We start from the raw sequence: 26165 nt of genomic DNA, 5'->3' as shown, positions 1-26165 counted from the left end.
AATGATTTTTAGAAAGCGGTTAAAAGGCAGCCAGGAGGCGATATGTTGCCTCCTCACCACTTGTTTTAGTCCTCAAAAGGCCCACCGCATAGTGTAATGCATGCAGATGCAGGACGGTTGTGCCGAGACCATATTAACTTGACAGTACTGATTGCTGAACGCAACAAGCACATGGAGCAGCAGAGGAGCAAAGAACAAGGTAAGTTAATGGTGTGGTGGGAGTCATTGGAGTTGTAGCTTACACTGTGGGAAGTATGGACTAGGGTTGCCACCTCATCCTTTAAAACCAGGACACACATTAATTACACAGGTTTTGTGGCTGATTAAGGTGGTAATTAAACTGACTTAGTGCCTTATGTGCATTATATATATATATATATATATATATATATATATATATATATATATATATAAACACACATGCCTTTTTTTCTCAGAAAGTAGGTGCAGGAACTCAACCGAGACCCCTTAAATAGTGGGTGTGATCAATATTTACTAACAGTGGAAGAGTCTTAAAGGGGCATTTAATAACAGGAGTGCATTATGTACAGAATGTAGAGTTCGGGGGGTGTACTACATGCAGAGTTCAGGGGTGCTCTACGTACCTAGTGCAGAGTTCAGGGGTGCACTCCACACAGAGTGCAAAGTTTAAGGGTGCATTACACACAGAGTGCAGAGTTCAGACTTCTTACACAGATGCTTACCTCTGCATCCCCTATTTACATCTCCTTTAAACCCCTCTTCAGCTCTGACCTCTACATGCAACCCCCCCCTTCCACTACCCCTATCTTCTCCCTTCCTCCCTACAAGCTCCACCATCTTCCACATGTCTTACTGGTGTTGCTGTATTAAGATGAAGCACCTAGCCAGCTCTAGTACCTCTCCGTATACTGTACATAGTTCTGTGTCTCTCACTTGCAGGGAGATCATCCAGTGGGGGTGTCAGATTTTGCACTGAACCTCCCTTGTTCCTATTCTGCACTCATTGAGGGCCACTCAGATCTGTAGGAGCCGCTGGGAGATGAGCTGTCACTGGTAAACACAGAAGCCGGACTTCTGTGTTTACAAGTGATAGTGGTGAACAGAGGGCCTGAGTGGTGGAACTAAGTTCCACCAAGTTCCAGCTGAAAAAAAGCCCTGTATATATATATATATATATATAAAAGGGATGAGGTGGCAAACCTTGTATGGACTCCACATATGACAATGCCAGTTAGCACTGTCACACTTGAATAAGTCACGTCCTTCAGCTCCTTAACAGAGCAGCGTGGGAGTAAAGAAAAGGAAGTATATGCTGGCGTAGGGGAATAACCCAAACCTGTTGCCTTGGCTTGAATGGACAAATCTTAGGTTTGCTTTAAAGTCAAAAGTTTGCTTTCTATCTTAGTGCTGTTTTTTTTTTTGTTTTTTTTTTTATTACATTCTCCTCACCTATAAGGTACTGGCAAAAAACATTGCTGGTCTTGCCGCAGGCAATAACACAATGTAACATAGTAACAATGGGAGAGAAGGAAGCTGCAGCAAGTTATTAGAGCAAGGTGAGCCACGCAGAGGTCAGCAGTGAGGTGATTACCTGCACCCTGTTCATTCTGTGTTCATCTCTCATTGAGTAAAGCCCCGTACACACGTACCGATCGAAGGCCGAACGATTGGCCATCTTTTGTCCCCGGGCTGTCGTGTCTGTTGAAAAGTGCAAAAGACTGCACAAGAATTTTGTCCGCCGACTACAGCCGACTGCAGAAGTGATGTCATGTGATGGTTAACTTTCCCTGTGTTTTTTCTTTTCTGAGCATGCCCAGTCTTGCAAATCTGCTGTCTGTCGGCCGAATTCTGTATTGACTTGCGAACAATCGGCCCTTCTGGTGTCGGCATACAAAAATTTTAATGCTTGCACAACAGATTCTTTTCGGCCGAAAGTGCGCTGTCGGCTGTCGGAAGCATCATACTAACAAGGCGAAAATCGGCCGATCGTTCGTCGGTCGAAGCTTTTCGGCCGACAATCTGCACGTGTGTACGGGCCTTAAAAATACACTAAATGTTTAAAGCACCAGAAGGTAAAACCATGCCCTATGTCTGCCAGGATCCCCGGCATTATATTCCGACATTTGCTGGCAGATAAAGCTATACGTTCCGCCTGTCACCAGTGACACCTTCATAGCTCCAAATAGGTTTTTGCCTTGCCTCCAGCTCTCTTCCTCCTCTCTCATTTAGGGCCTTCCTTCAAAGAATGTACAAGTGATGATGATAATAAAATATAAAGGAGGATCTTCCATAGTATAGTTTTGTACAATAAGGAAAATATTAGTAAATATATATATGGATGAAATGGAGGACTTGATGATTGTCTGGAGCTCATTATGTTTGCGCTGCGACCTAAAATTAATTATTTCACATTGTGCGCAGATTTTTTTCTATCACGGACTTTAGAAATCAGATGTGTTTCTGCTCAGTTTTTTTGGTGTGGCTGATGAGTTGCTGACTCCGTATTTTCCAAATGTGTTTGTTGTTTCTTTTACCAGCGGTAGAAAGTTGATCCCTTGTTGATTTTGGCTTCGCAACACATTCTATTCTTCATCAGCTTCCCCAGTGATGTACTGTGCAATGCAAAATGTTTCTCTTGGATTGCCAATGATTTGTCTGCTGTGTGGTTTCCCTGTTAACACATCCATGGGGCTCACCATGCCATGATAAGCTATCCATTATCACCACCGTGCATCAAGTTTTTTTTTTTGTAATCGTCTTCTATTGGCAGTGCATTCTGGGTCCTGAAGAATTAAGATTCAGTGTTGACCTTTGGTACTTGAAGTGCAGATTTGGGTTAGTTGACTTCAAAAATTAAAGTATATATTTTTGTGTCTCTCCTTTCTTTACCCTGTAAAGGTTTAAGTCTCAGTGAACTTGGAAGAGTCCAAAGTAGGTGAGGTAGGGCTCAACTTTGACCACGGCTCTCGGGAGGGTGCGGATGCGGAGGAGGGAGCCGGGGGTGACGATGACGAGCCCAGAGACGCTGCAGGTCTTCCGTTTGGGGTCACCGATGCTGGCCACTGTAGCAGAGAATTCTTGAAGGCAGCGGAATATCAGGTTACTGTCTAGGATCAGGTCCAGCTTAATGTAGCTGCTACGATCCTCGTTGAAATGGACCTGCAAAAAAATACATTGTTATTATAGTTCGTTACTGGCGCCTGGTCTATATAAAGAAATAGCATATTATGTAGGGGAAAGGCAGTTGACTCCAGCCAAAGGTGTTTTCATTTAGTTTTGGCTACGGCAGAGAAGGGTTAGAACCCACCGCAGATTTTTACCAATGTCCCATTTTTCTCTATTTTCTGTTCTGGCGATTGGTGCCTTGGGAAAGTGATGGTAACTAAACCATAGCTTCCAACTGTCCCTAATTTCAAGGGACTTTCCCGCATTTGGAACAAAGTCTCTTTTTCCTTCATATATCTCCCTCATTTTGGTCTGATCGACACTATATTGTCAAGAGTTATGGGACATCAGCCTTTCCAAGCACATGAACTTTAATGGCATTCCAGTCTTAGTCTGTAGGGTTCAATATTGAGTTGGCCCACCCTTTGCAGTTATAACAGCTTCAGCTCTTCTGGGAAGGCTGTCCACAAGGTTTAGGAGTGTCTATGGGAATGTTTGACCATTCTTACAGAAGCGCATTTGTGAGGTCAGGCACTGATGTGGATGAGACAGCCTGGCTCGCAATCTCTGCATCTTATTCATCCCAAAGGTGTTCTAGGGGGTTGAGGGCAGGCCAGTCAAGTTCCTCCACCCCAAACTCGCTCATCCATGTCTTTATGGACCTTGTTTTGTGCACTGGTTCAAATCATTTGGTGGAGGGGGATTATGGTGTGGGGTTGCCTTTCAGGGGTTGGGCTTGGCCCCTTAGTTCCAGTGAAGGGAACTCTTAAGGTGTCTACATACCAAGACATTTTGGACAATTTTATGCTCCCAATTTTGTGAGAACATGACTGCGCACCAGTGCACAAAACAAGGTTCATAAAGACATGGATGAGCGAGTTTGGGGTGGAGGAACTTGACTGTCCTGCACAGAGTTTTGGAGAATCCCCAATACAGGAATTTGTAAATTCCAAAAGCCAGTATAAAGGAATAGTAGTGGTAAAAAAGCTCTTATGGGTTTAACCAATCATTTTGTTTTTGTACATACTTGTGTCCTATGTCAGCTTCAACTCTTCTGGGAAGGCTGTCCACAAGGTTTAGGAGTGTCTATGGGAATGTTTGACCATTCTTACAGAAGCGCATTTGTGAGGTCAGGCACTGATGTGGATGAGACAGCCTGGCTCGCAATCTCTGCATCTTATTCATCCCAAAGGTGTTCTAGGGGGTTGAGGTCAGGACTTGAGGGCAGGCCAGTCAAGTTTCTCCACCCCAAACTCGCTCATCCATGTCTTTGTGGACCTTGTTTTGTGCACTGGTTCAAATCATTTGGTGGAGGGGGGATTATGGTGTGGGGTTGCCTTTCAGGGGTTGGGCTTGGCCTCTTAGTTCCAGTGAAGGGAAATTTTAAGGTGTCTACATACCAACACATTTTCTACAATTTCATGCTCCCAGCTTTGTGGGAACAGTTTGGGGATGGCCCCTTCCTGTTCCAACATGACTGCGCACCAGTGCACAAAGCAAGGTTCATAAAGACATGGATGAGCGAGTTTGGGTTGGAGAAACTTGACTGTCCTGCACAGAGTCCTGACCCCAACCCGATAGAACACCTTTGGTTCATGTGCCGGTACAGAGCTAAATCTTTCATCCAATTTCTTAGTTGCTGCATTTGTAAATTCCAAAAGCCAGTATAAAGGAATAGTAGTGGTAAAAAAGCTCTTATGGGTTTAACCAATCATTTTGTTTTTGTACATACTTGTGTCCTATGTCTACATATTTTTACTAGAAGGTGTCCCTCTTTCCCATCTCAGAAAGTTGTGAGGTATGACTAAATCATGCGTCGATCAGATAGCAATGATATCTCAAATTTAGTTTATCTTGTTGATGCATTCTGTGGGTGCAGGATGTGAGGAGTATACTGCAGGGTAGGAACTTTTGTAAATCAGTGGGCTTGGTGGTGGCTAGGGGGCAGATAGGGGGTGGGGTCAATATGTGATTGGGGCCCAGAGTTGGGTACCTAGAGAGGAGAGAAGGCACACTGAGACCAGGAATTGCAGTAACGTAACAGAAAAGTTCAGAAAAGGAACATAGCCAGACTGACCTGGCAGCACTTACACAGGGTTGCAGAGGTTTCCCAGGAACGATTACAGTATAATGTCCGACAGCACCTGACAGAGGAGGTGGCTGAAGGTGGTATGGCAACAAGGCTCCTGGAGGTGGAATGCTTCTAGCTGGCAGCACAGGCGGGCAGACCCTACACTGTCCCTCCTCCACGGGACCTCTCCCTTCACTAGACACACTGTTCCTATCCAGTAGGTTCATGTCCCTGACCTAGCCCCTTCGTAAATGCGTACCAACTGAAGGGGGACAGTGCTGTTTATTTTCACTTCCCACACTTAAGACGGCCACAGAGGCCAACCAAGGTGTCCGTGTCCAATCAGACATCTGCTCCCCTGATGACACCTGATGACAGCTGATGAGTTCCCCTTGCCCTCCGCTCACTCTCTGCATGGTGGTTGCCAGACAGCGACATCTATGCAGGGAGGCCAGATTACACCTGCCTACAAATAGTGGCCTGCATAGTGTCCAACTCCATACTGTATGAAATGGTTTTGGCATGCACTGAAATAGTACCAATGGCTGGGGCATGTCACAGCGATTTAAAGAGATTATTAGTGGTGCACATGCTGTCATGCAGCAAAATGTGGTGCTAATAGTGGTGAAAGAAAAAAAAAAAGCCCCACCATTAATGGGAGGAAAAAATGGCACTGCATGGGTGGTGTCATTGGAAGGAAAGGAGTACTGCCTTGGCATCTACTGTATGTCAGTATGTTAAAGGAGGGGAGGAAAGCTGGCAGGGCCAGGGAGGTGGTGGGATGAAGGGTCTACAGGGTTGGTATCGTGTCGTGTCTAATGGGCTCTTTGTGGCTCTGGGGAATAAAAGGGAGCCAAATTACATTCCCCACCAGCTGTGTATTCAAATTTAGGACATCCTTCTCAATGTGTTGTCGGCCTGGGAATAAAGGGGGCTTCTCCTTCTTTCAGTTTTCCCTCACTCCCCAGCAAGCATATCCAGAGAGCTGGTAACCAAAGTGAAAAGCCAACATCTATGAGCGAAAGCCAGAAAGTTCCTATGTATGTTAATTAGGATTCATGCACATGGGTGCAAAATACCCTGCCTTCAGATCCTTAATGCATATATTTTTAACAGATCTGAATGCAGCTGTATGATATGCTATGGGCCTATGCACATAATCGAGTCCATGATCCTACGTATGTGCCAAATTTACCTTGTTTGCAAGTAAACTTCTGTACTAACATTTACGTGTACAGCATGTAACGTTAAAGTATGCTGTGGACCTTGAATAGCGACCTAGGACAGAAGCCACCTGCGTCCAGGCAACCAGGGCCATTAGGTGGCAGGAGCCGCCTCTGTTCTAGCAAGCTAAGACATTAGGTGGCAGAAGCTGCTTGGGTTCCATCAACCAAGACGCTAGGTGGCAGGAGCTGCTTGTGTCTCTAAGTGGCAGGTACCACCTGTGTCCTAGTAAATAGGGTGGATTTATGCTATGTGCTGTCCAATGTATGCATATAACCCTAGCAAAAACATTTAGATGGATTTTGTTGCCTATAAAATCATACATCATGTGTCCTTAGCATAAGAGGATATGGTAAAGTACGTCCAAAGCCAAAACGTGTTTGTTTTTTATTTTTTTCAGGGACACAGGCAGAATTAAAAAGAGAACAGGGGTTCTAAACCCTGACGACTCTATGCAAACCAAAAACGACTAAGATCGAGGGCCGAAACGTGTACGCTTTTCCAATTCTGTATTCAGAAATTGGCAAATAAAGATTATTGCATATGTAAGATTTAAGTTTCTGGCTGCCTTTCTTCACTATTGTTACAGATTGAGTGAATAGAAGACACTCCTAGCCTGTGCACCGAAATCATACCTCCTTTGTGAGAATGCCTTCCTTTTTGTTAAGCTAAAAGATGTTTTGGCTTTAGATACACTTTAATGCTAGGTTTTAGGTGTTCTGTGCTTTAAGGGTAATTGTCAAAGACTAACCTGGCAATATAGGTAATATAGTCCTTTATGAGTCACTGTAAACTCCCCACTTCTCTCGTTGTATCTCAGCGGGCTGGTGGAATTTCGCGGGACCTCGGACCAGTACAGGACGTTACCATCGCTATCTGCAAAACGGTAAATGTTGGGGATGTGTGCTGAACATAAAGATAGCTAGACAGCTTATCTGTGGGCTACTTACCTGCATTCATCTGTGTTCCTCCTTGTGATGGTTTCACTGTAGACACATAAGAAGAGAGAAATGGCTTATTGTAAAGTTATGGACAGATGTAGTAAGACATTAAATTGAAAAGGGCAAATTTAAGATCTATGGATCCACTTTGAAGCCCAACTAAACTTCCACTAAATCAAATCCAGGTGTGCAAACTGTTACTGCCTGACCTCTGTTTCCTGTATTATCAATCACAATAAACCTTCCAAAGCAAATGTGATAGGTGCTTGTGAAAACTTTTGTATATTTTGACATTGCTTTCCATGAGGCTTTTTGTATCGGAGAGGCAGAAATGATCCTGTTTGGGAATTGGTTATTAATATCTGTGGCTGTACATAGACTCCAATGTGGCAACAAATCTGGTACAAAACCTGGTACAGACAGGAACATGCCCCATGGAACAGTAGGTACTCTACCAGGTAAATCAGTACAGTTGGAGGATATGCGGTATGGACAGCCTAACACTGATTATAGCTCAGTACGGTAGACTAAAAGTAGCTTAAAGTGTATGTAAAACCAACTTTTTTCATTTTGGATAGAGTAGGGAAGGATTAGAACCCCTGTCAGTCAAGTTTTTTTGCTTTCTGTCCAGTTGACAAAGATTTGTCTTCACTCCCTGTTCTAGATATGTAACAGAAAGTAAGAAGATATCTCTATAAAGTGAGATGATTTCCACTCCTGCACAGTTGTCACTGGAAAAGGGGTTCCGTTTGGTACACCGTTGACTTCTAGTTTTGTAAAATTTAGAATTTCCCATAATTTCTGAGCCAAAAGCAACAGAGAAGGTTAGTCTCCCTAATGGGGACACAGACAACAATGAAACCTGGAGGAAAAGATAAGTAGCGCTAATACTCTGCGGTTGTCCTATTGGTGTTCCCACCATTTACATGGTTAATAAAGCAACTAAATGAATCTGAGGTTGAAGTGCCACTCCATGAGTTAATAGTCTAGATACAAATCAATTTCAATGTAAAATGAGGTAGAAGACTAAACAAGAAAGTAAACATGTTTAAGTGGTCAAAGCTTGTCCCATTCATCGACACGGCACTGAAGAACAGTGTTCGCCAGTAGATGCTTTGGGCTTGCCAAACTACCTGCAGACGAACACTGTGCTTCATCACTTTATTGGTGAAAATTTCCACATACATTGTATCCAATGCAGTCATTGCATCTTAAAGCCCTGATGAAGGGGGCGGGTTTTGGCTCCCAAAATGAGTTGGCTTTCTTATTTGGTCTCCTGCCTGGTTTTACATCTTTCAGTCAGATGCTTGAGGATTGTTATGACACTTCAGAATTCTGTCATTTCTTCCAGAATCCCTGCCAGTATTTCCAATGGTACTTACAGAATCCTCGACTATTCTCTTGTCTTCTGCCTTCTTCATTGCCTATCGGGACTGTCTACCTAAATCTTTGCTTGCCGCTTGCCAAGACCCTTGCCTGATCTTCACTGCCTCTGTTGTCTCCAGCCTAGTTTACTGCCTACTTGTTGTCGACCTGGATTGTCTAACTTCTCTCTGTTTATTGCGTGCTTACACTTCTACTTGATCCCGACTACGCTCGGGTATCCTGTATCCGCACCATAGTCCTGCAGTACCTGCTCACCCCCTGGTGTGGCAATCCCAGGGGCTGTGACCTGCTTCCATTTGCAGCAGAGAGTTTTGGGAACTATTAGGGTTTCCACCCAACTCTTCTATCAGATCTGTTGAAGATCACTTTATTGGTAAAAATATCATTGTGTCCTTGATTCAGTTAGTATTTCCCATCTTAAAGCCCCAATGAAGGGGGAGTTTTGGCTCCCGAAATGCATTTGTCTTTTTTGTTTGGTCTTCTACGTAATTTTTGTCTTTTGGCAAGGGAATTGCTGGTGAAGTGTTATGACGCTGTCAGGATCCCTGCTAGTACTTTCAAAGGTACTCACAGAATCCCTGACTATTCTCTTATCTTCTGCCTTCTTTATTGCTGATCCTGACTGTCTGACTATAACTGTGCTTGCTGCCTGCCAAGACCCTTGCCTGATTTTCACTACCTCTGTTGTCTCCAGCCTAGTTTACTACCTACTCTTTGCCAACCCAGTCTGTCTGACTTCTCTCTGCTTGTTGCCTGCCAAGACTTCTGCTTGATTCTGCTGTACCTGTTACCCTCTGGTATGACAATCCCAGGTCCATGCCCTAGTGCCAGTTGCAGCAAAGAGTTTTGGGGACTACTAGGATTTCCTTCCCAACTTTAACATCATTAGCTCTGGGAAAGACCAAGAGGTACTTAGATTCTGTGCCTTGGTAGAGCCAGTGGGTATTGTAACAAGAATACAGAGTAGCTAAAATCTTGCAAGAAGACACTCTTGCAATGAACGGGAGTGTCTTCATGGGAAATTTTACCTGCTCTGCACTCACCTCAAGTTTCCCTAGATTGATGATGGCATCAATCCTTGCGATGCAGAAGATGGATTTAAAAGAGAAGCATGGGTTTGATTTTTTCCCCCCATGTATACTTACATAGGTGGTCTGATGTTGCATCTGTCCCCCGGCGCCTCTACTCTCAGAACCGAGCGATCGAACACTGTAGATTGCTCGGTTCTGACAGCTCCCCGAGCAGAGAGCTGCTGTCAGTCAGCTCTGCTCTGCCCCATCCTCGCTCATTGGAGCACGGGGCCGTGGAGTGGTGGGGAGCAGCCGGCTCAGCACAGTGGCTTGCTGAGAGGCTGAGCCAGCTGTTGGTCCAGGCACCTGGCGGACTCTGTGGTCATGATGATGCAGTGCCTGGACTGACATCTGTAACGTCAACAGAGAGCGGACTTCAGCCCGCTCTCTGCTAAAAACTGGTCACAGGAGTGCAGAACGAACTGCACTCCTGTGATCCATAGGAAATGTACAGCCAAACGAGCTTTGGCTGTACATCTCCTTTAAGGTGAATAATATTTTAACTTTTTCTTCCGTTAATTGAAGGACACAGCGGAGACTTTAGATCAGGAATGTTAAACTCAATATCATCACAGGCCGCATCAGCAATATGATTGTCCTCAAAGAGCCGGTTGTATCTGTAAAATTATATAAATGTATGCAGGGCTTTTTTTACTCAGAGAATAGGTGCAGAAACTCAACTGCCCCCCCGCTGAACTGCATTGAATGGTGGGTGTGACCAAACTGCACTGTGGACGTATCTTAAAGAAGTAATAAATACCAGTAGCATGTTAGCTCCAGAATTCAGGGATACACTATGTACAGATTGCATTTTTGAGGAGTGCGCTACATACAGAGTGCAGGGTTTAGGGGCGTGCTATGCACATTTTACAGGTTTTATTGTTTTACTGGCTGTCCACATCTCACTTCTACCCCTCCCCCAGGCTGCGGGGATGACAGAAAATGGTCTGGCGGGTCAGATTCCGCCCACGGGCCTTGTATTTGACACATGTGCTTTAGATCCTGACTACGGGGTATAGCACCACCTTCCGGAGGAAAACACTAGTCACATAAACAAAATCACAGCCTAAAGGCGGCTTCCGCTGTTGGCCAAACACCCATGTGCTAGAGGCAGCTCAATTTTTCATTCTGTTTATTTATACTCCTTGGTGGACTCTGCTTTGGGATGTCCCAACAATTCAGATCTAAAGATCTCTGCTCTGTGTCCTTCAATAAACGGAAGAGAAAATAGGATGTTTGTACTCACCACAAAATCCTTTATTAATTGCATTCATTGAAGGACACAGCAGAGACCTTTAGATCTTGATCGTTGGGTTATATTGCCACCTTCAGCAGTAGGATGCTAGGCATAAAAAAAACCCAGCCTAGGGGCAAACCTTGCTGGTGGCCAACCCCCCATCTGCTAGAGGCAGCTCAGTTTTTAATTTCATTTTTTTCTTACCTCTCAGTAGACGCATCTTTGGGATGTCTTGATCAAGATCCAAAGATCTTACTTCAATGAGCAGAAGAGAAAATAGGATTTTTGAAATCATCATACAATCTTTTTCTATGTCTTCATTGAAGGACATAGCACCCACCCCTCTGATTGTTATATCTGAGACCAGTTGTATTATGTACTGCTCTGTGATTAACTGAGCTGCATTTAGCACAGTGGTGGTCAAGTTAAAAATATTAGAGGGCGTCAAGTACGCAGGGGCAGACTGGCAACTTTCGGCCCAGGGGGTAAGTACAAACCTGAGGCCCATGGTGCAGCGACTTGGCCCACCTCCCACTTTCCATCACCCCCCTCCCACTCCCCCAATCCTCCTCCTGACCCCCATTCCAAGCTGAAGCCCTGCTCCAGATACTCTCTACTTACTGGCCGAATCCAGGTTCCCCACCTGGCCAGCAGGGGGTCATTGGGGGTAGCTGGGACAGCTCGGTTTGGGCTGGCAAGGGCAGAAGAGTCTCCAGTGAGGCATGGAACCGGCCTCTGCTCAGACACAGCTTACACCATCCATGCTGGGAGGGGGGGGGGGGGGCTGTGCTTTGTCCTTGTCTTCAACCCGCACTCAGTAGGTCAGCGGCAGGGACTTTTTACTTCTCTTCACCAGGAATCCTTTAGGCTGGTCTGTGGCAGAAGTGGTGCAGCCTTTTTATGGGGCATCCAGGCAGCCCAGTGGGCAATTGCCCCCCTGTCCCCTGGCCCACTCCTCCCCTGCAAGTACGGCCCCCAACACTTCCAGAGGGCTGTACAATAGTAGTATGCCTTTGTGTTTTGAGGTGCATTGCATCAAGCTAGGTAGGTCATTTAAAACGAATGGGTTGTAAAATTTTGGTCCTTCTGCACTTTTTTGCTCCGTACCGCAAAGCATACTGAAGAGAAAGTTGGAGTACAATAAGCTTCATCATTAGTGTCAGCAGTCACTATCTAAACCCAAAGTGTTGTTGTCAGTGGATGCACTAACCCCAGCACTGGTGTCAATGGCCACAATAAAAACCCACAACTATGGTGTCAGCGGGCACAATATTAACCCCCAGCTTACCCCAGATGCTTAGGGATTACAAGGCTCAGCTGACCAATCAGGGAGATGTGATTTATAATTTATAAGACACAGGGCAGATTAGGAGACATTCAGAGACAGTCACACTAGGTATGAAGAGCTTGTTACCTTCGTAATGTGCAGCCAGGATGGGGGGTTTAAGTCTTTGGTTTTTGTTCTTCCTGTTTGCTGGAAAAGAATGAAAATATGAATTTTAGAATGATGGAACATGTTCCACCGATTGAGTGCATCTCTTACCTGTCAGAGATCTCTCTGTACAGCGCTGTGGTATATGTCGGAGCTTTATAAATGTACAATATTAGTGTGTGACTGTGGAAAGACATTAGAATGTAAGCTTCTCTGATGCAGAGACTGATGAGGCTGGCTCAGTATTCTCTGTACAGCACTGTAGCATACCTCCCAACTTTCTAAGATGGGAATGAGGGACACCTATTAGAAAAAGTATGTAGGCATAGGATACGCCCCCATGCCACACCCCCTTAAAGGAGAATTATACAAAAAAATGTATTGGTTAAACCCATAAGTGCTTTTTTATCACTACTATTACCTTATATTAGCTTTTAAAATTTACAAATGCAACAATTTTGAAATTGGATGAAAGGTTTAGCAGTGGGAAACACTTATATAAAACTATATAGATTACATCAAAATGAGGGACAAATGAGGAGGAAAGGGGGACAGAGGGAATTTGTTCCAAATGAGGGACAGTCCCTCGAAATCAGGGACAGTTGGGAGCTATGCTGTAGTATATGTCAGAGCTATATAGTTACATAATTAGTCTGGTTGAAAAAAGACATAAGTCCATCTAATTCAACCAATAGAAGGAAAAAAAAGAATTGTACAATCCCATATATATATATATATATATATATATATATATATATATATATATTGTGACAGGAAGTCAGGTAAATCTGTGGATGTAGTCACCAACAGGAGATGCATTTCCACCTGGTTTAGCAAATTCACCAATTACTATAGGGTGTCGGCTGAAAAGGTAGCCAGAACGGCTTAAGGAAGTTGAAAGGCCTTCAGCTGTTCGGAATGAGGAAGTTAAGGCCTCTATAATTTGTCCAAAGGAAGTCCTATTGATTGCTGCCTCCTGACGCCGTGTGGGCTGGGGAGAGGAGGACAGTCATATGTGTGCCTCCCGACGCTGTGAGAGCCTGGGAGAAGGATTGCTGCCTCCTGACGCCGTGTGGGTAGCGGAGGACAATCAGATGGGTGCCCCCTGAAGCTGTGTGAGCATAGGAGGGGAAGACCTCCTGAAGCGATGTGCGCTGAGGAGGGTAACAAGTGTGAAGACTACTCAAGGATCGTTTCTATGTGAAAAGAAACCAATGGACATTTCCTGTGTGAAGGGGAAATTCATTAAGTGTGAAGACTACTCAAGGTGAGGTCTTGAACTATTTCTCTGTGGAAGAAATAAATGAACTGTTTGCTATGTGAAGAGACAAACAAAGGGACATGTTCAATGTGAAGAGGAAAAGGGACATGTTCAATGTGAAGAGGAAAAGGGACATGTTCAATGGACATTTGTTGTATGAAGAAAAAAACATGGACTATTGAGTGTCTGCTGTAGGATCAGCAAAGTTTGCCCAACAGTAGGTTGGAGACTGACTCCGTAGGTAGGTTCCTGTATGTGAGAAGGTAGCCGCCCACAGTGGCAAGGATTTATTTTGTGTTTTATTTTTATTTTGCTGTTTTGAGGCTTGCACTTGTGTGAAGTAAATTGCAAGAATAAACCAAACTGTTGTTTGCAACCACTTCTCGGCTATCTCCCTGTGTAAACGCACCCCCCAAAGGGGTCATCCATACCCGCCACCGAGCTAATCTCCCACAATATATATATATATATATATATACATATACAATTCTATACCCACAGTTGATCCAGAGGAAGGCAAAAAAAAAAACAATAAAGCATGATCTAATTTGCTTAAGCGGGGGGAGAAACTTCTTCCTGATCCCCCAAAAGGCAATCAGATATTCCCTGGGTCAACTTTACCTATAAATACTGTTATCCAGTTATAATATGTGTATATAGGAAAGAATCCAGGCCTTTCATAAAACAATCTCCTGAGCTGGCCAGAACCTGCTCTTGAGGGAGTCTATTCCACATATAAATGTATAATAATAATAATAAGAGTGTGTGACTGTGGAGAGACATTAGAATATAAGCTCCTCTGGTGTGACTGGCTCAGTTCTCTGTACAGCACTATGGTATGTGTCAGAGCTATATAAATGTATATTAATAATAGTGTGTGACTGTGGGGGACATTAGAGTGTAAGCCCCTCTGGTGCAGATCCCGGTGATTACCTGAACGCCGCTGGCGACTCCGCTCCTCTCTCAGTTTCTCAAAAAGAAACTGGTGCTTCTCCCATACATTCTTGAAGAAGATCTGTCCAACAAAACAAGACAAGGAAGTGCTGAATCACCATGAATCAATGGTCGTATTTTCAGAAGAAAAGGTCATGGAAGACCAATTCCATTCTCCTTAATGAGCAATTCACAATTCATTCAGGAAACCTACCTGAGCTTCAGCTTGGGGTTCTTGTATTGGAAGAACCTGAAAAATAAACTCATAAAGTTAGATCTGTAAAGTAATTTCATCCCGTAAATCCGCGTCTGTCAGACTTGTGTTGTACCCCCTTTGGGGAGATTTTTGTTGGGACAACAAGTGACAGGAAACAAAAACCTAAGCTAATCACCCATCTGAATGACCCCGTTATTTTTTTCTTCAGCTGGTCCCCCTTCTGGATTACAAATTATTGTTTGAATGTTACAAGTTTATGTCATTTTTTCTTGCATTGGAAGATTGGAAAAACCTGAAAAAAAAAGCCCATAAAGTTAATCTGTAAAGTGATTTCAGCCCAAGGGGTACAAGGGGTAGAGCGTTTGTCAATCTTTTGTTGTGTCCCTTTGGAGAGATGTGACGGGAAACAAACACCTAATGTAATGGCCCATATGAAGGACCCCCCCCATTTTATTTTTCTTCAGCTGGCCCTCTTCCAAATTTTTACATATTATTGTTTTAATGTTAAAAATTTAGGTACACTTTTTTAGTTCTTGTATTGGAAGAACTTGAAAAATAAACCCATAAAGTTATATCTGTAAAGTCATTTCATCCCATGGGGTAGAGCGTTTGTCAGGCTTTTGTTGTGCCCCCCTTTGGAAAAATTTCTGTTGGGACAAGAAGTGATGGGAAAAAAAAACCCTATCTAATCACCCATGTGAATGACCCTGTTATTTTTTTCTTAAGCTGGCCCTCTTCCAAAATGTTACATTCTATTGTTTAAATGTTACAAATTTACGTAAACTTTTTTAGACCTTGTATTGGAAGAACCTGAAAAATAAACCCATAAAGTTATATCTGTCGAGGTCATTTTATCCCAAGGGGTGGAGCGTTTGTCAGGCTTTTGTTGCGTCCATTTTGGAAAGATTTCTGTAGGATAAGAAGTGACGGGAAACAAAAACCTAATGTAATGGCCCATATGAGGGACCCCCCCCCTTTTTTTTTTTCTTCAGCTGGCCCCTTGTTCCTATTTTTACATATTATTGTTTTAATGTAAAAAATGGATGTACATTTTTTTTAGTTCTTGTATTGGAAGAACCTGAAAAATAAACCCATAAAGTTATATCTGCAAAGTAATTCCATCTCTAGGGGTAGGGCGTCTGTCAGGATTTTGTTGTGTCCCCTTTGGAGAGATTTTTGTCGGGACAAGAAGTGACGGGAAACAAAAACGTATTCTAATCACCAATGTGAATGACCCTGTTCTTTTTTTCTTCAGCTGGCCCTCTTCCAAAATTTTACATATTATTGTTTAAATGTTAAAAATTTACGTAAATTTTTTTTAGACCTTGTATTGGAAGAACCTGAAAAATAAACCCATAAAGTTATATCTGTCAAGGTCATTTCATCCCAAGGGGTGGAGCGTTTGTCAGGCTTTTGTTGTGTCCCTTTTGGAAAGATTTCTGTGGGACAAGAAGTGACGGGAAACAAAAACCTAATGTAAGGACCCATATGAAGGACCCCCCCAATTTTTTTTTCTGCAGCTGGCCCTCTTCCAAATTTTTACATATTATTGTTTTAATGTTAAAAATGTAGGTGCATTTTTTTAGTTCTTGTATTGGAAGAACCTGAAAAATAAACCAGTAAAGTTATATCTGTAAAGTCATTTCATCCAATGGCGTAGAGCCGTAGACTATAGAGCATCTGTCAGACTTTTGTTGTGTTCCCTTCGGGGAGATTTCTGTTGGGACAAGAAGTGACGGGAAACAAAAACCTAATCTAATCACCCATGTGAATGACCCTGTTCTTTTTTTCTTCAGCTGGTCCCCTTCTGTATTTTTACACATTATTGTTTAAATGTTACAAATTTACGTAAATTTTTTTTTAGTTCTTGTATTGGAAGAGCCTGAAAAATAAACCCATGAATTTACAGTATATCTTTCAAGATCATTTCATCCCAAGGGGTAGAGCGTTTGTCAGGCTTTTGTTGTGTCTCTTTGGAGAGATTTCTCTAAAGGGAAACAAAAACCTAATGTAGTGGCCCATATGAAGGACCCCGTTCTTTTTTTCTTCAGCTGGTCCCCTTTCGTATTTTTCCGTAGTGACGCAAAACAAAAACCTAATGTAATTCCCCATGTGAATGGCCCCCCTTTTTTTTTGTTCAGCTTACGTATTTTTACATATTATTGTTTGACTGGTAAAAATTTACTCAATTTTTTTTTTTTTTTAGTTTAGGTTTAGAAGCTTATCTTCTGTCTGTCATACAGATTTATGTAATTTTATTGACTCAGTGTTTGTTATGTTTGTATAAGCGCACTGCATGCTTTTATCACTCGGGCTGTATTATCTAACGCTCCACTGCTCGGCTTAAAGGATTTTTACCCCAGCAGCATTTTTACGCCTGACAATGTTTTATGTCTTAATGCAATCCTCTTTAGAAGGTCAGATGTCATTATTGACTTGCAGAAAGTCCAAAGTGGTCACATTTCTCCGTCTGGCTGACATAATGGGCTTTTGTGTTCAGGCTTATCTGCCCTCTAAAGAGCCTTTGGTTCATATTCATCCTTCCCTGGCAACAGTTGTCATAGAGATAGGCCCCAAAAAAAGCCATTTGACCCTTGTCAGCCATTTGGTCTCATGCTCAGTCATGAGTACTTTTTAACTTGTCTCTGATTTCCAAAGGACAGTCCCTTAAAGTTTTTGTCCCTGATTTTGGAAGTTGATTTAAAGACCTAATGATAAAATCTTTAGCTTGGAATGTAGTATTGAGTTCTTAGACCAATGCCAACCTTGTGACCTGACTCGCCGATAACAAGATCCCTAGGGAGTGCAGAGAAACCATCTGTTTGTACGGGGTTGTTTCCTCGCTAGATGAAATGGGGCAGAATCTCTTTTGGGTTCAGGCCCAGCAAAGCACTGAACAAACCCTATCTAGGCAGTTCACCTGCCCAAATCCCAGACTGCTAAGTCCAACGTCAGTCACAACCACCAGTGCCCGATTATGCTTTCCTGCTGCACTTCCATTGCTAAATGACAGATCCCGGCAGCTGCAATGTAAACAAAGCAGCCGCAGATCCTGGGCGGTGTCATCGACCAATTATGGTCAGTAACATCATCCAGGAGGATCCTCAGCTGCTTTGTTTATATTCTAGCAGTTGGGGATCTGTCATTTAGTGACAGGAGTACAGCGGGGAAGCATCAGTGGATGGCAGGTGGAGCATAGCCTTGACTTCTTAGACCAATGCCACCCTTGTGACCTGACTTGTCAATAACAAGATCACTAAAGTGGGCAGAGAAACCTATCATCTGTTTTTACAGGGTTGCTTCCTCGCTAGATGAAATGGGGCAGAATATCTGGATTCAGGCCCAGTAAAGCGCTGAAAAAACTGGCCGTATTATGGCAGTTTGCCTGCCCAAATTCCCGACTGCTAAGTCCAATGTCAATCACAACCACCTGCCATCCAATGATGCTTTCTCGCTGCAATTCCATTGCTAAATGATAGTTACCTGGCAGTTAGAATGTAAATAAAGCAACCGCAGATCTTGGGCGGTGTCATTGACTAAATATTGTCAATTACGTCACCCAGGAGGATCCTCAGCTGCTTTGTTTATATTCTAGCAGTTGGGGATCTGTCATTTAGCGACAGGGGTGCAGCGGGGAAGCATCAGTGGACGGCAGGTGGAGCATAGCCTTGACTTAGACCAATGCCACTCTTGTGCCCTGACTTGTCAATAACAAGATCGCTAGAGTGGGCAGAAAAATCTGTTTTTACAGGGTTGCATCTTCGCTAGATGAAATGGGGCAGAATCTCTGGGTTCAGGCCCAGCAAAGCGCTTAAAAAACTGGCCATATTACGGCAGTTTGACGTCCCATATTCCCGACTGCTAAGTTCAATGTCAATCACAACCACCTGCCACCCAATGATGCTTTCCTGCTGCAATTGCTGCTAAATGATAGATACCTGGCAGCTAGAATGTATATAAATCAACCGCAGATCCCGGGCAGTGTCATTGACTAAATACGATCAGTAACGTCAACCAGGGGGATCCCTTGACTTCTTAGACCAATGCCACTCTTGTGCCCTGACTCGCCAATAACAAGATCGCTAGAGCGGGCAGGAAAACCTATCATCTGTTTTTACAGGGTTGCTCCCTCGCTAGATGAAATGCGGCAGATTCTTCCTCATTAGGAGTGAGCTATGGATTCAGGTCCGGTGAAGCGCCGAACAAACCGGCCCCTGGTGACTTCACCCAGGAGGATCCCAGGCCACCGTGTCATTTAGCGATGGGAGTGGAGCAGGGAAGCATCGTTAGGTGGCAGGTGGTCATGATCGACAGTGGGATAAGATTGCTGTACAACCTGATTGACGATGGATTTACATTGGAGGACTTTGTTTACAGTTTTTTTCTGTAATATTTGTAACCACTTTCTGACGAAGTTAGAGGTCCTGACTAAAGATTGGTAGTCGGTGGGACCACCTCTTGATCATGTGGTCCTTCCCACCCCACCAGGTGTTTACAACTACTGTATTTATTGGCGTATAACACGCACTTTTTCCTCCTAAAAAAATTAGGAAAAAGCAATAGTGCGTGTTATACGCCGATATTAAAAAAAAAAAGGCCAGGAAGCAGCGCCGAGAGCAGAAGGGGGCGGGCCGCGCCGAGGAGAAGGAAGGACGAGCTGTCATAGGAGGTCCCGATGACAGCGGGCGCTCGTTCTCCCTTCTCCTCGGCCCGTCCCGCCCCCCTTCTGCTCTCGGCGCTGCTTCCCGGCCTTTTTAAAAACGATTCGGATAGTGTCAATGGCACTTGCGAGGCTGCATTAGTTGAGACTGCTGATGAGGCTGCATTGCTGGAGGCTGCATTGCTGGACACTGCTGATGAGGCTGCATTGCTGGACCTTGGTGAGATGTCATTTGATTAAAAAAAATGTTCTGAGTTCAAAGCTGTTTATTTTAAATTTAAGCTTTTTTCCTGAAATTTCTCTCCTAATATTGAGGTGCGTGTTATACGCCGGCGCATGTTATACGCCGGCGCGTGTTATATGCCGATACATACGGTATTTAAATGGTTTCCAGGGAGAGTGGGATGCAGTTGAAGTATTTTCCCATGGTGTCTGTGTGTATATATTTTTTTATTTTTTTTGGTAATATAGTACTCCCGTACTCATTACCCTTGAGGGGCTGATGTCTGAGGATGACTTTATCATAAAGTGGGCTTCCAGATTTTTATAAATCCCCCCCCCCCCTCCCATTCCTTATGGCACTGGGGAACATGGGAAAGAGGCTTGCGTCTATCAACATGTGGACAAGGTGATGAGATCCTTGCAGGGAGATCCTTGCACAGCAGGTCCTCAGGTACAGCTTCCTCTCCAACAAGGAGAACAGTGAGCAGCACAGTGGTGAAATCACCAAATCTCACTAGGCTGGCAGACACAGACAGCAGTGCCTTAGCTGATCTCAAGCTGCAGTTTTATAGCAATGAATATTAAAGAGGAATTCAGGACAAAAGATACATTGTTCAGGATACTGCTTAGGTCCAGTTCATAATACTAGACATTGAAAGGTAGCAAATTCTCATTTTTGCATTAAAGTTGACTTTAAGGGCCCGTTCACGTCTGTGCAGTTTTTTTGTCTCATTTTAATACTGCTTTTTCCATGCACTTTCATCAAAACATGCATGAAAAATGCGCATAAAAACGCAGTGCACAAAAAATACACTACACACCTCTGAACTGGCACCAAAGGATATTTGCATGTAATGTGGCTGACAATAAAGCCAGTTTAGCATTTAAGTTCTAATTTCATTGTGATTTTTGAAGCCTTTTAGGATTTTTACATTTTTTTTTACAAATTACCCAGAATTCCAAGCACCCTGATCATGTAATTGGTTAACTGCTTTTTTTTGTTCGTGTGAAACACACTCAAAAGACTTACACCCAGTGCATAAAAAAGTGCACACACGCAAACGTGGAAACACAAAAAGTGCACAGGGTGTGCGAAATGGTCTTCCCTCCGAAGAGGTAGGACCCTAACCTCGATCCCCCGGGGCGCAAGACTCCTGACAGGGATTTAAGGTACTTCCTATGGTCTGTCTGGCCGAAACGTAATTGGTTAACTGCTTTTCCTAGAAGTCTGCACCGAGCGTAATTTCAAAGATCTGGCATCTCCGAATATGTCATTTTTGGACATGTTACTCAGAATTTTGGCTGGAAGTCACACAGTGAGAGGCTGCAGCTGGGTCTGATCTGTGTCAGACGTTTGTGGACACTATCAGGAACTGCATTGACCCTAGGATTTACATGATCATGTCAGCTCGGAGATGGCATCTCAGTTTAGGAAGTAGATGGTGACCCAAGATGCCTGAACAAACATGGCACCCTCCTTCAGGGAAGAAAAGAAGATGAAGGCATTGTCAAGGGGAGTATAGTCATCTCTGTGAGAGGTAATAAATACCTGGAAGTGTTGCATGTACTTAACATGCAAAATATGCCAGTAGGGAGAGCCATTAGAACGTGGGCATAAAGTTTCATCTCTGGGTACCACCAACAGGCCTACTGCCGTAATTTACACCTAGGAGCTAAATTTGGAATTGAACCAACACCCCCTTACATACCTCCTTTCTGGCTGAGCTAGGTAGCAGTTCTAAGGATACGCCATTGGTAACAAGGAGAGGTAAGTCCGATCAATTTTCAGAGCTGTACTTTACAACTTCAAGGCAGACAAATTCAGGGCCCTACCAAGTCCCATGGGGGCCAGACCTGGAGTCTCATTCCTGTCCTCTCAACCTTTTGCCCAAACCCCTTCTACTCTCGAATGTAACCAAATATTTATCTATGGGGAGGGTGCCACCTTGAGGCCAGATTCAGGATTGTACTAACACCCCCCTTACATACCTTCTTTCTGGCTGAGCTAGGTACCAGTTCAAAGGAAATCTGGTAAATAAAAAGGCCATTGGTAACAGGGAGAGGTAGGTCCAATCAATTTTCAGAGCTTTACTTTACAACTTCAAGGTAGAGAACTTCAGGGTCTACAGCTTCTCACCAATAATAGTAGCAGTCATCAGCACTTTGCCAGGTCAGGCCATCCATGTCCTGTCCCCAACTCCCTCCTATCCAGGTCACCAGGACCTGTCTAGGTATTCGTCAGCCAGGGAATACCAATTACGAGAAGCTCTACATTTCTGCAGAAAGGACCCCACCAAGTTCCATGGGGCCAGCTCTGGAGTCTCACCCCTGTTCTCTTGACTCTCTGCCCAAGCTCCTCCTACTGTCTAACGTAACCCGCTACTTAACTATGCAGAGGGTGCCACCTAGTGGCAAAACTCGAATTCTAGTAACATCCCCCTTATATACCTTCTTCCTGGCTGAGCCAGGTACCAGTTCAAAGGATAGGCCATTGGTAACAAGAAGAGGTAAGTCCAATCAATTTTCTAAACTTTACTTTACGACTTCAAGGTAGACCACTTTAGAGCTCACAGCTTCTCACCAAAAATATTAGCGGTCATCAGCACTTTGCCAGGTCAGGTCATCCATGTTCTGTCTCCAACTCTCTCCTATCCAGGGCACCAGGACCTGTCCAGGTATTCCCCAGCCAGGGAATACCAATTACTGGAAGCTCTACATTTCTGCAGAAAGGACCCCACCAAGTTCCATGGGGCCAGCTCTGGAGTCTCCCCCCTGTCCTCTTGACTCTCTGCCCAAGCTCCTCCTACTGTCTAACATAACCCACTCTTTATCTTTGCAGAGGGTGCCCCCTAGTGGCCAAACACAGAATTATTTTAACACCCTCCTTACATACCTTCTTCCTGGCTTAGACAGGTACCAGTTCAAAGGATAGGCCATTGGTAACAAAGAGAGGTAAGTCCAATCAATTTTCAGAGGTTTGCTTTACAACTTCAAGGTAAACAACTTTAGGGCCTACAGCTTCTCACCAATAATAGTAGCAGTCATCATCACTATTGCCAGGTCAGGTCAGGCCATCTATGTCCTGTCCCCAGCTCCCTCCTGTCCAGGGCACCAGGACCACCCCAGGCATTCCTCAGCCAGGGGACACAAACCACTGGAAGCTCTTCATTTCTGCAAAAAGGGCCCTACCAAGTCCAATGGTGCCAGCTTTGGAGTCTCACTCCTGTCCTCTTGACTCTCTGCCCAAACTCCTCCTACTCTCTAACGTAACCCACTATTTATCTATGGGGAGGGTGCCACCTACAGGCCAAATTTTAATTGTACTAACACCCCCCTTACATACCTTCTTCCTGACTGAGCCAGGTACCAGTTCAAAGGATAGACCATTGGTAACAAGGAGAGGTGAGTCAAATCAATTTTCAGAGCTGTACTTTACAACTTCAAGGTAGACAACTTCAGGGCCTACAGCTTCTCACCAATAATAGTAGCGGTTGTCAGCACTTTCCCAAGTCAGGCCATCTATGTCCTGTCCCCAACTCCCTCCTATCCAGGGCACCAGGACCTCTCCAGGGGAATACCAATCACTGGAAGCTCTACATTTCTGCAGAAAGGGCCCCACCAAGTCCCATGGGGGCAAGCGTTGGAGTCTCACCCTGTCCTCCTGACTCTCTGCCCAAACTCCTCCTACTGTATGACGTAACCCACTATTTATCTATGGGGAAGGTGACATCTAGAGGCCAAATTCGGAAAATTGTACTAACACCCCCCTTACATACCTAATGCTAGGGGCTGCTATAAGTTTTCTTGATACATTTTCAGTGTTGCATAATTGAATTTCCTTACCTGTTGCAGGTATGCTCGTCCTTGGATCAGGCTCTGGCCCCAGGCGGTAGTCGTCAGTAGCAGGTTGAGAGATGCCAGGAAGAGAGCGGCACCCCCTAGCGCCAGTGCCAGGAGTAGCAGCGGGAGCAGAGCAGTCCGACCTGCCCTCCTCTTATTCCAACGCGACATTGAGGTCACTCCGTTCCCCTATAACCCTACATCCTCAACCGCTAACTTGCCACCGATCAGCACACGCCGTAATGCAAAATATTTGAAAATCACAGCCTAGCAAAGTTTTAGTACTAGTAACAAATGACATAAGATGATCTCGTAACACCGGATGATGAGGAACCAAACCCGACCGCAGGAAAGGTTTGCGAAACCAAACACTAAAAATTAACAAAAGCAAAAAAAAAAAAAAGTGGACAAAAGTTTCAGAAAGGAAGAAAAATTGCTGAAAGTGAAATTTCCTCGAAACTTCCCTGCATCCCTTGCGGTCTGTCCTCGTTTTTCAATACTTCATTTCTCATCGGCGTCCTCTGTTTTCCGCTAAGAATGAATGAAATGAAACTTAAACTTGGCAAAATAAAAAAATCAGGGACAGAAGTGCCAAGAAAAAAATTCTTTCCTATTCTCTAATTCCCATCAGAAAAAAAAAAAAGTTAAGCCGCCCTGAGCCAAAGTGCGGCCATCTTGTACCTTATCTCCGTGGACAGCTAGAAAAGTTTCAGAACAAGTGTTAGGACTAGTGGGCGACTCTTAAAGCCCTTTCCTCTGCAACCAATGAACTCTGCAAGACTGATTAGTGACGGAGGTTAGCGGCGGAGCAGCAAGGTGGGTGACGGAGGGTGTCAGCGACGCTGGCAAGCGTCCGGAAAGAGAGGAATGGAGGAGAGAGAAGAGGAGGAAGGTCTGCGCTCAGCTGCTTGGATATCAGCATGAGTGTTTTTCTGGTTCCTGGATTTGTTCCAGTGAAAGAGGAGAAAAAAAAAAAAAAAAGAATGACAGGAAACAGAGAGGAGGGGAGGAGGAGAGGCGAAAAATAGAAGATGTTGGGGAGGGAGGAGAAAGAAAAGAGGGCGGAAGAGAGAGGACAGAGGAGGAGAGGAAAGGGGGGAGACATGGCTGGGTGCATGGACAGAGTTCAGGAGGAACTAGCACACTGTCAGCACATGAGCAAAAGCAGACACCAACTTATAGGCAGCAATTACTTACAATGTATTGAAAGATCATTTCCACACAAGCAGAATGTTATCCAGATCTGTAATCATTAACCACTTAAGCCCCGGAAGATTTTACCCCCTTCCTGACCAGGGCCTATTTTGCGATTCGGCACTGCGTGACTTTAACGGACAATTGCGCGGTCGTGCGACGCTGTACCTAAATGAATTTGACGTCCTTTTTTCCCCACAAACAGAGCTTTCTTTTGGTGGTATTTGATCACCTGTGCGATTGATTTGATCATGTGCTATAAACAAAAAAAGAGCGACAATTTTGCAAAAATAACAATATTTTTCACATTTTTTTATATGAAATTCCCCAAAAAAATGTAAAAATCAACATTTTTTAACATTTTAGGCCAATTTGTTTTCTGCTACATATGTTTGGTAAAAAATCGCAAAAAGCGTATTTTGATTGGTTTGCGCAAAAGTTATTGCGTTTACTAACTAAGGGAAAGATTTTTGTCATTTTTATTGTTTTTTTTTTAACGAGTAATGGCGGCGATCTGCAATTTTTTTTGCGGAACTGCGACATTGCGGCGGACAGATGGGACCCTTGACTGACATTTTTGACACTTTTGGGGTTACCAGTGACATCACTACAGTAATCAGTGCTATACATATGCACTGTTACTGTAAAAATGACACTGGCAGGGAAGGGGTTAACTTTATTTGAGAAGGAGGGGTTAAGTATGTCCCTAGGGGCGTGATTCTAACTGTGATTGGATGTGGCTTGTGATGTAACAGCAGAGATCACCGGTCCTACATAGCAGGACCGAGTGATCTGTGCTGTTACACTGTTTAATGTTTACATTAGCCGCCTGCCTTTCTCATGGTGTAACCGACGATCGCGAGTGACCGGCGGACATCGGGTCCTCCACTCACAAGGGGGGGGGGGGGGGGGGGGGTTGGGTCAGTGAGCGAGCTACTGACTACGTCGCTTTGCCTGTCAGGGGCTGACCGCCGCCGTAAATAGTCGTGCAGCAGTCGGCAAGCAGTTAAAGTGCAACTGAACCTGAAGTAAAAAAATAAAAAAAACACTGACAGGTAGGATTTTTATGACAGAAGTGACCCTATTGGTCTCTTCTGTCATAAGTGCTTCTACCTGCCTGACAGCGTTAATATACAGTACAGTGCCTTGGAAAAGTATTCACACCGCTTGAAATGTTCCACATTTTGTCACATTACAACCAAAAACGTAAATGGATTTTATTGGGATTTTATGTGATAGAGCAACAGGCACATAATTGTGAAGTGGAAGGAAAATGATAAATGGTCTTCAATTTTTTTTACAAATAAATATGTGAAAAGTGTAGCGTGCA

The 26165-nt window shown here is 44.1% G+C and overlaps 1 protein-coding gene across 1 annotated transcript; it reads right to left on the bottom strand.

Moving 5' to 3' along the window:
- Positions 1-2028: 2028 nt before the first annotated feature.
- Positions 2029-24627, bottom strand: TNFSF12 (TNF superfamily member 12). Its single transcript, XM_082255500.1, has 7 exons — positions 23645-24627; positions 14917-14952; positions 14703-14784; positions 12491-12550; positions 7393-7428; positions 7194-7318; positions 2029-3141 (listed from the first exon to the last, which is right to left on the bottom strand). Exons 1-7 carry the CDS (start codon positions 23810-23812, stop codon positions 2890-2892), a joined length of 759 nt encoding a protein of 252 aa, XP_082111626.1. The 5' UTR covers positions 23813-24627; the 3' UTR covers positions 2029-2889.
- Positions 24628-26165: the final 1538 nt, after the last annotated feature.

The sequence above is a fragment of the Pelophylax lessonae genome, assembly GCF_965119305.1.
Source record: "Pelophylax lessonae genome assembly, chromosome: 4".
Lineage (NCBI taxonomy): Eukaryota > Metazoa > Chordata > Amphibia > Anura > Ranidae > Pelophylax > Pelophylax lessonae.
This window is presented reverse-complemented; position numbering and strand designations above follow the sequence as displayed.

Excerpts from the sequence above, each read along its gene's own strand:
- TNFSF12 (XM_082255500.1), bottom strand. The coding sequence starts at position 23,812 with ATGTCGCGTTGGAATAAGAGGAGGGCAGGTCGGACTGCTCTGCTCCCG. Across the intron at positions 14,953-23,644 it reads GACGAGCATACCTGCAACAG|GTTCTTCCAATACAAGAACC; the intron begins GTAAGGAAATTC and ends TTTATTTTTCAG. Across the intron at positions 7,429-12,490 it reads CCTGGCTGCACATTACGAAG|TGAAACCATCACAAGGAGGA; the intron begins GTAACAAGCTCT and ends ATGTGTCTACAG.